General features: G+C 40.8%; 1 protein-coding gene across 1 annotated transcript in view; it reads left to right on the top strand.

Moving 5' to 3' along the window:
- The window catches only part of GARS1 (glycyl-tRNA synthetase 1), an 87637-nt gene extending 85190 nt beyond the window's left edge, over window positions 1-2447 (top strand). The window contains exon 17 of the mRNA XM_030197864.1: window positions 2284-2447. Within this exon, the coding sequence (XP_030053724.1) occupies window positions 2284-2409 (126 nt within the window). The 3' untranslated portion in view covers window positions 2410-2447. The remainder of the gene's footprint in view (window positions 1-2283) is intronic.
- Window positions 2448-13562: the final 11115 nt, after the last annotated feature.

The following is a 13562-nucleotide window of genomic DNA, read 5'->3' as shown; positions in this document are numbered from 1 at the left end:
CGAGCAATCAGTATTCGTCTAATCAAGCCCTTCCTCCTTTGGTTACTTCCTCCCCCAGTCCCACTTTTTTCTTTTTCTTTTGTTTGCCTACAAATTATGCTCTGACTCCCTAAATACATACCCTTCAATACCACTGAAAGTATCTGTAGCAGGGAACACTATCCAGCTTATAATAGAGAAAAATGCCTATATTTCGACTCAAATCGGGAGATGGGCATTTTTCTCGCAAAGGCGCCCAAATCGGTATAATTGAAAGACGATTTTGAGCGTTTCCAACTGCACTCCGTCACGGAAACGAATAGAGTTGACGGGGGCGGGACTAGGGCGTGGTTATCAGCCGAGGAGAGATGGGCGTCTGTAGCTGATAATCGGGGGGGGAAAAAAAGGCGTTTTTACCGCGATTTTGGGTCACTTTTTTTGGACCCTTTTTTTTCACGAACAAGTCCCAAAAAAGTACCCCAACTGCCCAGATGACCACTGGAGAGAATCGGGGATGACGTCCCCGGACTCCCACAGTGGTCACTAACCCCCTCCCACCAAAAAAAAACCCACTTTAAAAACTTTTTTCCCAGCCTGTATGCCAGCCTCAAATGCCATACCCACCTCCATGACAGCAGAATGTGTTCGATCCTCTCACAGCCTTTCCCTGGGTCAGATGTGGCTCTCGGGTGCAGTACAGGGTCACATCAGCATTGCATTGTGGTGGGTGTAGGGTATTGGGCTCCGTGATTTCATTAGCTTGTGTTACAGTCTCACGATGTTGGTAGTTGGTAGGCTCTTCTCCCATGGTGCTTTTCCCCCTGCCTACTGGGTCAGAGTGTGCCCTGTTGTGTTTCCTGTTGTAGTCCATGCGGTAGTGGCCATTTTTGTAAGCCAGTTTTAGTTCCCTTTCCTGTGTTAGCCATGTTAGAGAACTTAGTTCTTACCTTGAATGTGGCTGAAAGAGGGCATTGTACAGCATTCTGCCAGCTCTGACCTACTGCTAATCTCAGTACCAGGGAGACTCGTTGCCAGTGGGGCACAACCTCTGCAGTTAACTGTGAGTAAACGTGCTTATTCCAATAAAGGACATTTTCGGAGAGATTAGTCTTCAGGTGTCAACTGGTGTGCCAATGTTATACAGCAGCAACAAGTCCTAGAGGCCTGCATGTATGCAGGTCCCTGGAGCACTTTTAGTGGGTACCGCAGTGCACTTCAGCCAGGTGGCCCCAGGCCTATCCCCCCCCCCCCCCACCTGTAACACTTGTGCTGGTAAATGGGAGGCCTCCAAAACCCACTGTACCCACATGTAGGTGCCCCCTTCACCCCTAAGAGCTATGGTAGTGTTGTACATTTGTGGGTAGTGGGTTTTGGGGGAGGGGGGTTGGGAGCTCAGCACCCGTGGTAAGGGAGCTTTGTATGTGGGAGCTTTTTCTGAAGTCCACCGCACTGACCTAGGGTGCCCAGTTGGTGTCCTGGCATATCAGGGGGGCCAGTGTACTACGAATCGTGGCCCCTCCCATGACGAAATGGCTCGAATTAGGACGTTTTTGAGCTGGGCGTTTTTAGTTTCCATTATCGCTAAAAAAACAAACAAACGCCCAGCTCAAAAACGTCCATTTTTTTCGAAAATACGGTTCGGTCTGCCCCTTCACGGATCCGTTCTCGGAGATAAACGCCCATGGAGATAGGCGTTCGCGTTCGATTATGCCCCTCTATGTGTTTTTGGGTTTTATATTTTTCTTGTTTTGTTTAGCTGGTTTGAGGACGGTTTGCAGACAGGCAGTTTACCTTGGTAAATGGCTTTGAAAATGGTTCTCACTTCTGTTTTGTTTTTCCCTTTTGTTTTTCCCTTTTTTATTTCTCCCTGATGTTTTTGCTCTGCCCAAATTGTGGACTTTGCTCTAAATTTAAAGTTAAAAAAAATTTCTTATAATTGACAGTTGTAATTTTCTTTTATATTTTGCTCTTTATTTCCTTACAAATTGTATACTGGGTGTAATTATTTTGAATATCGTATCAGTAAAAATTAAAAAAAAAGAAAATTGTCCTCACAAAGGCCTTTACTTTGGGTCTCCATGTAGGATAGACCTCTGACACAATAAAATAAGCAGAGGTGAGCTCATACCAGCCTTTTGCATCCATCAGGTTCATAGTCTCTACTTTCAGTTGTACTTCATTTTTCAAGCCTATAAAATTTGAACTTATTTCACTTTGGCTAAGATTTAATGCAGTCACGAAATGATAAGCTTATCTTAAATATATATATCTATGTTTTATTTACTGTCAATCGTCACTTTTTAGATCTCTGAACTTCCTGCCATTATCCAAGAGCTGGTGAATGGCTGCATAATGTGGGCAGACATGGAGAGGCGGTATCCAGTTTTTGAAGGACAGGAGACTGGCAAAAAGGACACAGTAGAGGAATGAAGACCTCGCCTCCCCCCCCCCCCCCCCCCCCCCCCAAAGGATTTAAATCGAAATTGTCTGTTAATATAAAATAATCCTTCATCAAGGCTGCCATTCAACACTGCATTTGGGACATTTTTTTCCTCCTTAATTGCAATCCAAATTAAAATTTTAAAGCTAAATAATTACAAATAAAATGAGCAGAGCTCTGAATAAATACATTTTTAAAATGCTATTGCGCAGCCTGTTTATTTTATCCATGTAACCTTTTTTATTTTTTTAGACAAATGCTGACTTCTGTTGCACATGATAACTAACAGCGGTTGAACCAAGTCTGTTGATATATTTCACCTAAGGTTTTAATTGTGATGCATATGGACTCATGACAGGACATGGACAGCAGAGTCATTTTATTTGCTGCATGTATTTAATTTTATAATGAAGGTAAATAATGTAGAAAACTCCTACCTTCATTTCCAGCAACATCATCTTTAACTTGGTTTGCACTTTTTTGTGTGGGGATTGGGGGAGGGGGGTCAAGTGGAAGTGCTCAGCAGTTCCTAATGAGACTGTTCCCTTTTTCTTACTCCCAAAAGAAATAGAAGACTGTTTACAAGTTTACCTGGCTAATAATTCCTAGGGGCCTATTTGTGTGCTAAGTAGTAATCTCCAGATTTTGTTTATAGTGTTGAGCATTAAGTGCCAAATTTTAAGCATGGATCCTAGATCTGCATGCAAATTAATGAGGTAATAGGCACCTGCTGACCACTTAATTGGTGCTAATTTGTGCCTAATTGAAGTTGCACACAGATCTCCCCTGTGCACTATTCCTGACTTTTGTCACACAATCCAAAGGGGGTGTGGCCAGCAGAGTAGTATGGGCAGGTCACATGGGAATTCTTTTTAATCAGTCTGGTGACACCCAATACAGTTGGCAATTTCTATATCTTTTTGCCACATTTTCTTGGTCTCTGATTGTATTTTTTTTGCTACTTGAGGATCTTCTTTCTCACTTCATTGTACGGAATCTTAACTGAAAGCTAATATTCCTATCAGTAGTTTTGTTGTACTTTGCCACAGTATCTGGTTTTCTTGCATCAAGCTTTTTTTTACCTGTGAAAATAGGAATGTCTACACTCTAGGAATTAGTGCCAAAAAAAAACAACAAAGAAGAATTTATGCACAGACAATTGCTATAATATTTTATACTATATATTAAATTATATTTCAACATTGCTAGAAACGTGTACAGATATTTTGAGTTTGTACCAGTGTAATGAGGCTTATGTTATTCCAAATTACTTCTGGGAGCAAATGCCTTGGGCTCCTTGTACCACATTTTTATCTCTCTCAATCTACATATAAACGCACACGTGTACTTACACATGTACGTGGGCTTTCCGTGAAAATTGTACCCATTATGGTACCTCTACACTATCACTGCAGCACAGGAATAAAATTGTTCATTGCAGTGAGAGCAAATTTTCTAAAAGAAAAAAAAAAAAACCAAAACTTTTTAAGTTGCATGGAATAAACATTTTTTTTATATAAGCTTTGTGTTTTGGGGTTTTTATTTCTCTGCAGCCACCCCTCTGTCCTTTGCCCTCATCTTGCTGCCTCTTTCCCCTGTTATGCCTCCTCTTCCTCCTCCTCTCACAGGTCATCTCCCATTTATCCCTTGTTATCCCCCCCTTTAAACCCTCTCAGCTCATCCCTCTACATTTATCCCTTTAACGCCTGTTTTGCCCAGTTTGCCTCTCTCCCCACAAACTTCTGCAGGCTCTCTCCTCAATCCTAATTTTTTCCGCTCACCTCTTGGGGCTACTAGCACCCCTCCTTCCAGCACAGTTTTATCCTGCACTGTATGGCTCTGAGTGTAAAAAATCTGCATGGTAAACATTTCCACCTAAGCATATTCTATAAGTGGCACCTAGATTTAGGTGTGGTGTATATAGAATACACTTAGTTGATAGCCCAGTGCCTAAATCTACGCGCCTCCATTTACACCAACAAAAACGTGGCATAAATCCTTGTGTGTAGATTTACGTGCACTGGGCCATATAACAATGCACGTAAATTTGGGAGCGCCCATGGAATGCCTATTTCCCTGCCCATAACCATGCCCCTTTTTTGAACTGCGCAGTTCATTACAAAATACGCTTAGTGAGTTGTGTGTGTAAATTCTAATTATTGCCAATTAGTTCTCATTGTTTAGTGCTGTATCACTGCTGATTAGCTTGTTAAGCCAATTAAGTTACACAAGTTGTTATAGAATACGCCTGGATTTCTGCGCAGGTCTGTAGGCACGCTATATAGAATCTGGCATATGGTGTCTGAAATCCAGCACAGTTCTCAGTCTTGTGAGATGCGTGTTCTCCTTGCGTCCATGGACTGCTACCCTAGCATCACCACCTCTATTTTGCTAGCAGGTAAATTCTCAGGCCCTTTTATTTAGGCTCTGATTGTTGTCACAATTATCCACATGCTCATTGATTATGCACAAAATTTTACAAGCACATAATTGTGTAATTCCTACAGGAGGGGGTGGGTGGGTCTGTTGCTGCTATTGAGTATAAAGACCTATAAGGGTGGTGGTTGTTAATTCAATTTCTTATATGCAACCTGCAGGCCTGAAAGCTATTGAAGTGGTGTCCATTCAGGTTCAGTAGGTATTTTTCTGTCCCTAGAGGGCTCACAAACGTGAGGTCCCTGTTTACTAAGCTATGCTATGCGGTAGCATTTTTAGTATGTGCGCTGTGTAGATGCCTATGAGCGTCTACGCGGTTAGCACACATTAATTTTTAGCACACACTAAAAACGCTAGCACATCTTAGTAAACAGGGCCCTGAGTTTGTATCTGAAGCCATGGATAATTAAGTGACTTGCCCAATTTCATAATGAGCTACAGTGGGATTTGAACCAGGCTCTACGGTTGTCAGCCCATTGCTGTAACCATTAAGGGTACTCCTTTATATAATTAGATGTGTACTTTCTGTAAGGCCTAGTCTTCCTTCAGTTCTTGAGATGTACAGTCATGGCACATACTGGTTTTTATAGGCTGTATGGTGTTCATGGGCAATTTTTTTTTCTTCAATTTTTCAAGATCTTTATGAGGCCAGTCCAGAGTTCCAAAGCTGAATGAGAGCACAGAGAGTGTAAATGTATACCTTGCATCTTATTCTGTACTATTAAATCACTTCAATATCAGGTTCAGACTCCTGTAACATCCCTTGCTGGATTTTTCTCTCAGCAATTTGTGCTGAATTTTTGCACCACCTTTTACTCCTAAATATATATACCTGCCTGCTCAAGCATTCTCATACTTCAGTCTTCTCTGATATGTTTTCAGTTTTCCATTGAAGTTTCTTAGTACATTTATCCAGAGCAAAAGTCACTCTGTTATCTGAGAAACTTCACCACTCGAGTTGTTTCACAGAGTGATACCCACAACTTCACATTATCCACAACTGGGTGTGATATGAAGGTCGTCAGTGCCGTTAGGGTTCATTCTAAATCCATAGCCCAGTGACAATAGGAATGCTCAGTTGATTTAATACCAGACAAAACGAGTAGTAATGGAATTTCCCTAAAATATTTCTCACTGGATCTTAATGTTAAGTATGACAAGCTGTCACTCATAATTCAAATTGTGTGTAACCACATTTTCATGGCAAATTTTGCATACTCAATCTGGGCTTCATTCTGCGTTTCAATGAAATTTATTATCCAGGGCTTCACTCTGTTTCCAAGTGTATGGGATTGCTATTGAAAGTTTTATAGTCAACCCATGCTATCCTGAAGTTTCTGTTTTTCTTACAGCTAGCTATAATAGACAACTTGTACGTTGTAGATAAGCAAGTCATGGGAAGGTAGGTTTTGGAGATGTTCGGTCTCTCTTTGAAAGGAGGTGTATTCTTCCCGTTTCTGGTGTCAGATATAAGAAAATATTGGAAAATTCAATTTGTTATCAAGTAGTTCAATTCTGCTATGCAAATCTCTCTACTGAATATTTATTGTGGGTATCCTGAAAACCTGACTGGCTGGGTTGCCTCCAGGACCAGGTTTGGGAACCACTGCATTACCTGAATACCCTCTTAATGCTATGCATTATGTAAGTGAGAGGTGCTCAGTGAATACAACTTTACTTGGGAATTAAATTACGGCTTTTATTTACCTCCAATTAATAGGTACACATATTAATTAACAATTTTCAGTAAGATTTTATGTTTACTGTTTCCAAACAGAGTCAATACCACATATTTACTCTAGCTTACCCCCTCTTTGCTTGAATGGACATGGACTGTGCTTTCTGCTGTCAGACTAGTACTGTTCCAAAAACAGCCTGGTTTAAAAACAGAATTTCACTGTAGCATCTTTTATGATGTAAGTTCCAATTTGAATAGAATTTCTCACCTGTTTCCAGGGAGCGATCCATGCTCCCCCCCCACCCCCACCCCATCCCATCCGATGAGACATCTTTCCAGTTCCTCTGCGGGGCTAGAATTCATGTCCCCCCCCCCCCCCCCCCCCATATACATCTAATTCATCAGTCTCCCATTCTTACTCTCACACTCCCCTTTTCTCTCTCACTCAGACAATGTTATATAGGATTTGTATCCATAGCCATTAATGGTATGTCCTATCATTGGCTGTTGACAGGCTAAAATGGATGTAATGGAGCTTGTCAATTTATGATTGATCCAGCTTAATGAGGATTATGTCATAGAAGTTGGTTCTTTGATACATACACAACCCATCCTCTGATAGGCCCATCAAAGGGTAGTCTCTGCAGACCTACCCTCTGGCCACTTTCATGGGTGGGCATAATTGAGCTTGGGTTGTCATGTCCTTGGCTGTACTCAGGTCACTTAGTTCATCACAATTCTGTCCCATGATCTCACCTAGCGTAAGCAGTCCAGCTCCATTTTGCAATTGCTCTTTGGTACACCCAGCCTGGATCAATAATGCGGACAGCTTAATTCTCCTAAAATACAGTTCATGCCTGGTCTGAACAGATAGGAAGCAAAGCCTTACTTCCCTACAGCCTACAGGCCCAAAGTCACCCCAAAACCAACCATAACAGTGGAAGCAGCACAGTGTACTGTTTCCTTCATCTGCTGGTGTTGAGGCCAAGAAGGCACCAGGAGTAGCATACTGGAAGAGGTGAGTTGTGCAGGAGGCTGGCTAGTTCTATATTCCTTGCCACTACAGCTCCCCCTTATGCTCTAGGAACAGAGTGGAGGGAGGGGGTAGATCACCTAAGTACATAAGTAATGCCACACTGGGAAAAGACCAAGGGTCCATCGAGCCCAGCATCCTGTCCATGACAGCGGCCAAGCCAGGCCAAGGCCACCTGGCAAGCTTCCCAAACGTACAAACATTCTATACATGTTATTCCTGGAATTGTGGATTTTTCCCAAGTCCAATTAATAGCAGTTTATGGACTTGTCCTTTAGGAAACCGTCTAACCCCTTTTTAAAAGTCTGCCAAGCTAACCGCCTTCACCATGTTCTCCGGCAATGAATTCCAGAGTTTAATTACGTGTTGGGTGAAGAAAAATTTTCTCCAATTTGTTTTAAATTTACTACACTGTAGTTTCATCACATACACCCTAGTCCTAGTATTTTTGGAAAGCGTGAACAGACGCTTCACATCCACCCGTTCCAATCCACTCATTATTTTATATACCTCTATCATGTCTCCCCTCAGTCGTCTCTTCTCCAAGCTGAAAAGCCCTAGCCTCCTTAGTCTTTCTTCATAGGGAAGTCGTCCCATCCCCGCTATCATTTTAGTCGCCCTTCGCTGCACCTTTTCCAAGTCCACTATATCTTTCTTGAGATGCAGCGACCAGAATTGAACACAATACTCAAGGTGTGGTTGCACCATGGAGCGATATAACGGCATTATAACATCCTCACACCTGTTTTCCATACCTTTCCTAATAATACCCAACATTCTATTTGCTTTCCGAGCCGCAGCAGCACACTGAGCAGAAGGTTTCAGCGTATTATCGACGACGACACCCAGATCCCTTTCTTGGTCCGTAACTCCTAACGTGGAACCTTGCATGACGTAGCTATAATTCGGGTTCTTTTTTCCCCACATGCATCACCTTGCTCTTGCTCACATTAAACGTCATCTGCCATCTAGCCACCCAGTCTCCCAGTCTTGTAAGGTCCTTCTGTAATTTTTCGCAATCCTGTCGCGAGTTAACAACTTTGAATGACTTTGTGTCATCAGCAAATTTAATTACCTCGCTAGTTACTCCCATCTCTATATTATTTATAAATATATTAAAAAGCAGCGGTCCTAGCACAGACCCCTGAGGAACCCCACTAACTACCCTTCTCCATTGTGAATACTGCCCATTTAACCCCACCTGGTGTAGCAATATTTTTTTTGCGAGGAGGTCTTTATAGTGGTGAATAAGTGGTCTGTGCACTAGAGAGCTTCTGGGCGCTTAGCTTAAGCTATCTAGGTGTTGGGAACAGGACTTGATTCTCCAATTAGATATATGATAATGATGAAGTGGCAAGTATTTAATGCTGGTGATCTTTTATGGCTCCAGCCTGATGGTATGTGGATTTAATCCAGTTGCAGATGAGGGGGAGGGCGTAAAGCTGCTACAAAAGGACCCACTCAGATAGGAGCCAGTTCCCATGTCTCACTGACCCTTGAGCAGGCATATTTGAAGCATTAAGGGTTATGCAGATAGTGTTAACATAACTCTTAAACAGGCAAGAAAAAGGTCAATGTTAGCCTATTCTAAAGTCTAGAGCATGTTTGAAGTGTGTGTGGTGTGCAGAGAGATGTGTCCATCTGTTTCAAATATCTATTGTCCAAATGTGGTTTTTGGCAGGATGGCCTGAAAATGGCTCAGCCATGGCTTCTTTAAAGATTCAAGTGGCAGTGTTGGCTAGTTACTGAAGTGGTTTGGAAGAGATTTCATTAGAATCCTCCTGGATGTAGTTTGCTCCCTGAAAGGAGTTATGGTTATATGCCTACCAGTATGGCTGTTGGTTCCAGCATGAAATCTCAGTTTGGTTCTGCTCCTTTTGAGCCTCTAAATAAGAAATCTTTAAAAGATGTCAGGCTAAAGGTGATATTTTTAGTGGTATAATCTGTTAAGATAGGCAAATTTCAGAGCTTCAAGCCTTATAATACTATTTTGCACTAATTATTATTACATTTTCTCTGTTTTAAGTTACATTATCATACATTAATACTTTTTGAATTATTTGTTAAAATATGAAAGTATTATTTACAGTTCATTTTAATATTAAGTTAAAATCTTATGCAATAGTAATAACACCATGTATAATTGATAATTCTTTTTTATTTGTACCCCGCGCTTTCTCACTCATGGCAGGCTCAATGCGGCTTAGGTACTTATTTGTACCTGGGGCAATGGAGGGTTAAGTGACTTGCCCTAATTCAGATTGTAATCTTATATTTTTATGTCATTCTTTTTTTCATAAATTTTTCTCCTTTGAAGTCTGTTATTAAATTATTTTTATGCTAGTTCTGTGCACTCGGTTTAGTTCCCTTTTTTCACGTCAAGATTAGATTGCTTTTAATAAAGAGGAGATCTCTCTATATCTGTAAGCATACACAAATCAATGAATAAGTCATTCAGGAGGTCTTCTACTAAAATGCCTTAGGTTTAGGCTTAATGCGCTATACCATGGGATTTTAATGCATGGTAAGCCCAATACTAATGCTGTAGAAAGAAGGAAGGTTCCTACTAATTTTTATTGCAGGTTGTGCATTAATGTCCCCATGAGTACGTAGTACCTGCAGGAAGTTAACATTGGAGCACTTGACTGCGTCCTATTTAGCAGGTGGTAAGTGTTTCTACGTTAACTGCATTAGCCAGTTAGGGCACAGTAAGTGCAACGTGCTAGGTGGCTAACACTTCCACACCCACTCTCTGCCCGTGCCATGCCTCCTCAGAAAAAAATTCCTGCAAAGCAATAAAATGGTTTGACATGCAGTAATGGGCAAAGTACTGCATCACCTTTTATTGCATTTGTGTTTTAGCCTGTTACTGTTCATTAATCCCCTGATTCTGGAAGAATCACCAAAACATTGCATGTAGAAATTTAGGCACGTTCCTGACTGGTGTGCGCAATTTAATTGAATAACAAGCCAATTAGTTCCAAAGCAGTTCTAGGCTCTAATTAGATTTAATACAAATCATATATAGTACTCACACCTTATACACTTTAGCATGACAGTAAATGATAAACGTCAATTCAGAAAAAAGTGAAAGGAGGGAAGAAGTCTCAACAAACCGCAGAACCGCTACTGCTTAAGTGGCCAAAACATGGCTACAGTATTATCACAGGCATTATGTTCTTTAGTTTTGTTGTGTTGCAGAGATCAGGCATTTATGTTGGGTTGGTAGGGTATGCCTTTTTAAACAGGTTAGTTTTTAGTGTTTTCCGGAAGTTTAGGTGGTCGTTCATAGTTTTCAAGGCTTTTGGAAATGCGTTACACAGTTGTGTGCTTATGTAGGAAAAACTGGACGCGTAAGTTGTTTTGTATTTGAGTCCTTTGCAGCTTGGGTAGTGCAGATTTAGGTACATTTGTGTTGATTTGAATATGTTTCTAGTTGGTAGGTCGATCAAGTCTGTCATGTATCCTGGAGCTTCACCGTAGATAATTTGGTGAACCATAGTGCAGATTTTGAAAGCAATGTGTTCTTTGATTGGGAGCCAGTGTAGTTTTTCGCGCAGGGGTTTTGCACTTTCAAATCGTGTTTTTCCGAATATAAGCCTAGCTGCCGTGTTTTGAACGGTCTGGAGTTTCTTTAAGGTTTGTTCTTTGCATCCCGCATAAATTCCATTGCAGTAGTCTACATGGCTTAGTATCATTGATTGTATCAGGTTGCGAAATGTTCCCCTTGGGAAGAATTGTTTCACGTGTTAGAGTTTCCACATTGAGTGGAACATTTTCTTTGTTGTGGATGTCACTTGGCTCTCTAGTGTTACGTTGTGGTCCATTGTAATGGCAAAGATTTTCAGGCTGTCTGAGATAGGGAGGGTGTAATCTTGGGTGTTGTTAATAGTGGGGTTATCTGCGCTGTGTGGGGATGAGATTGTGTGATTTTTCTTTGTTTAGTTTTAGTTGAAATGCATTTGCCCAAGAGTCCATGATGATCAAGCTGATCTTGATTTCGTTGGTGATTTCTGTCAGTTTAGATTTGTAAGGAATGAAAATTTTGACATTGTCTGCATAGATGAAAGGGTTAAGGCCTTGGCTGGATAAGAACTTGGCTAGCGGGGTCATCATTAGGTTGAAGAGGATCGGTGATAGCGGTGATCCTTATGGTACTCCGCAGTCTGCTTTCCACGGTGATGATATGTTTCAGATTGATTTTACTTGATATGTTCTTGTGGTTAGGAAACCCTTGATCCAGCTAAGTATGTTTCCACCAATCCCGAACATATCTAGTAATCTTATTAATATATTATGGTTTACCATGTTGAATGCACTAGATATGTCGAATTGGAGGAGGAGGATGTTTTTGCCTATTGCTATTTCCTGCTTGAATTTGGCTAGAAGAGTGAGTAGTACTGTTTCTATGCTGTGGAGGGGGCAAAAACCTGACTGTGATTCGTGTAATATTGAGAATTTGTTTATATAATCTGTAAGTTGTTTGGCTACCATACTTTCCATTAATTTGACTGGCAACGGAATGGATGCTACTGGACGATAGTTAGTGATTTCATTTGTTTTTTTCTTGGTATGCTTTGGTATCGGAGTGAGTAGGACATTGCCGTTTTCCTTAGGGAAAAGACCTTGCTGAAGCATATAGTTTAGGTGGGATGTGAGGTCTGCTATGAAGCGGTCAGGGGCGGATTTCATTAGGTAGTTGGGACAGGTATCTAGTTTACAGTGAGTGTTGCAAAATATCAAAATTGACTCGACACGGCAGCTGTGTTTTGGCGCCTAAGCGCCTGCCTCAGGAGTCCTATGATGTATGGCTGGTTGTGGAAAAAGATATTGTCATCAATATGTAACAAATGTTCCACGTGTTACTTTGGAAAATGGCTCTTTTTTTAAAATAGATGTCTTCTGTGCAAATACTTCCATCTTAGAGCTGTTTTTGAAAGGGAAACCCAGATGTTTTTCCTGTTCAAAAATGGCTGTAAGATGGACGTGTTTTTTGAATGTAATGAGTTAAGCATCCCAATTCTGACTTAAATGCTTTTTTGAAAATGCTTGTCCGTGTGTACAGTTGGGCACCTTATTATATAGAATTAGAGGGGTAACTGCAAAACCTTACTGCATTTAGTAAAAGGGACCCTATTGTCTTATGTGTTGGGGCAAACCATTAAACTTCAAGTAAAAACAAGTATACTGCTGAACAGATGTGAGTTAAATCTCAATAAATAAATAAATAAATATAGAAAGATAGATGCTGTAATATATTTCTTTCTGTCTAGAATCCCTATTATTCTTCCCTGTTGATGCTCATGTACAGTGCTTTCCATATTCTTTCTGTGAGCTTCCTGCAGGTAGCATTGTGTTCCAATCAAATATTTATTAAGAGATTTTCACTTGAGATATGTATCTGTTTTGGAAGATGAAAGCAATCATTTTGGAATACATTTTTCACTGAAACTGTTTATTTATTTGTTGGTCTAGAGGTAAATGTTATGGAAATGAATTACAATTTCCTGCTTATTTTAGTAGCCAAATTGGCCCTGTGACTCATAATAGCTGATTGGAAGAAAGTCATGAAGGAAACCTGTCCTTGTTGATAAGCATTATGCAATCATGAATATGGAGATATTAAAGTGGCAGCTCAGACTAGGGTAATTGGCTAAAAGTAGTATCCTGTCAAATACTGGAACTGAAGACATTTATTCTTTGAAGCTTATTTAAAATAAAAACATTTTTCTAGGACAGTTTCATGAAAACATGAAATGCGACAGAATTTAAAGACTACAACAAAAACTTGGTGGAAAAGAACCAAGTCCAAGAGATCAGTCCAAACACCAGGCTAAGATGCTCCAAACACAACTTTATTTGGACCCTACACTGTCCGTGTTTCGGCTACAAAAGCCTTCCTCAGGGGTCCAGTGAGGTCAGAATCTGATAATTCTCCTTCATCACCTCCCTGTAGCGCTCCTTCTGCTTTTCATCTAAATATTCCCACTCCTCCT

This window comes from Microcaecilia unicolor, chromosome 1, assembly GCF_901765095.1.
Source record: "Microcaecilia unicolor chromosome 1, aMicUni1.1, whole genome shotgun sequence".
Lineage (NCBI taxonomy): Eukaryota > Metazoa > Chordata > Amphibia > Gymnophiona > Siphonopidae > Microcaecilia > Microcaecilia unicolor.
The sequence above is the reverse complement of the archived record's forward strand: the minus strand, read 5'-3'. Positions and strand labels throughout refer to the sequence as shown.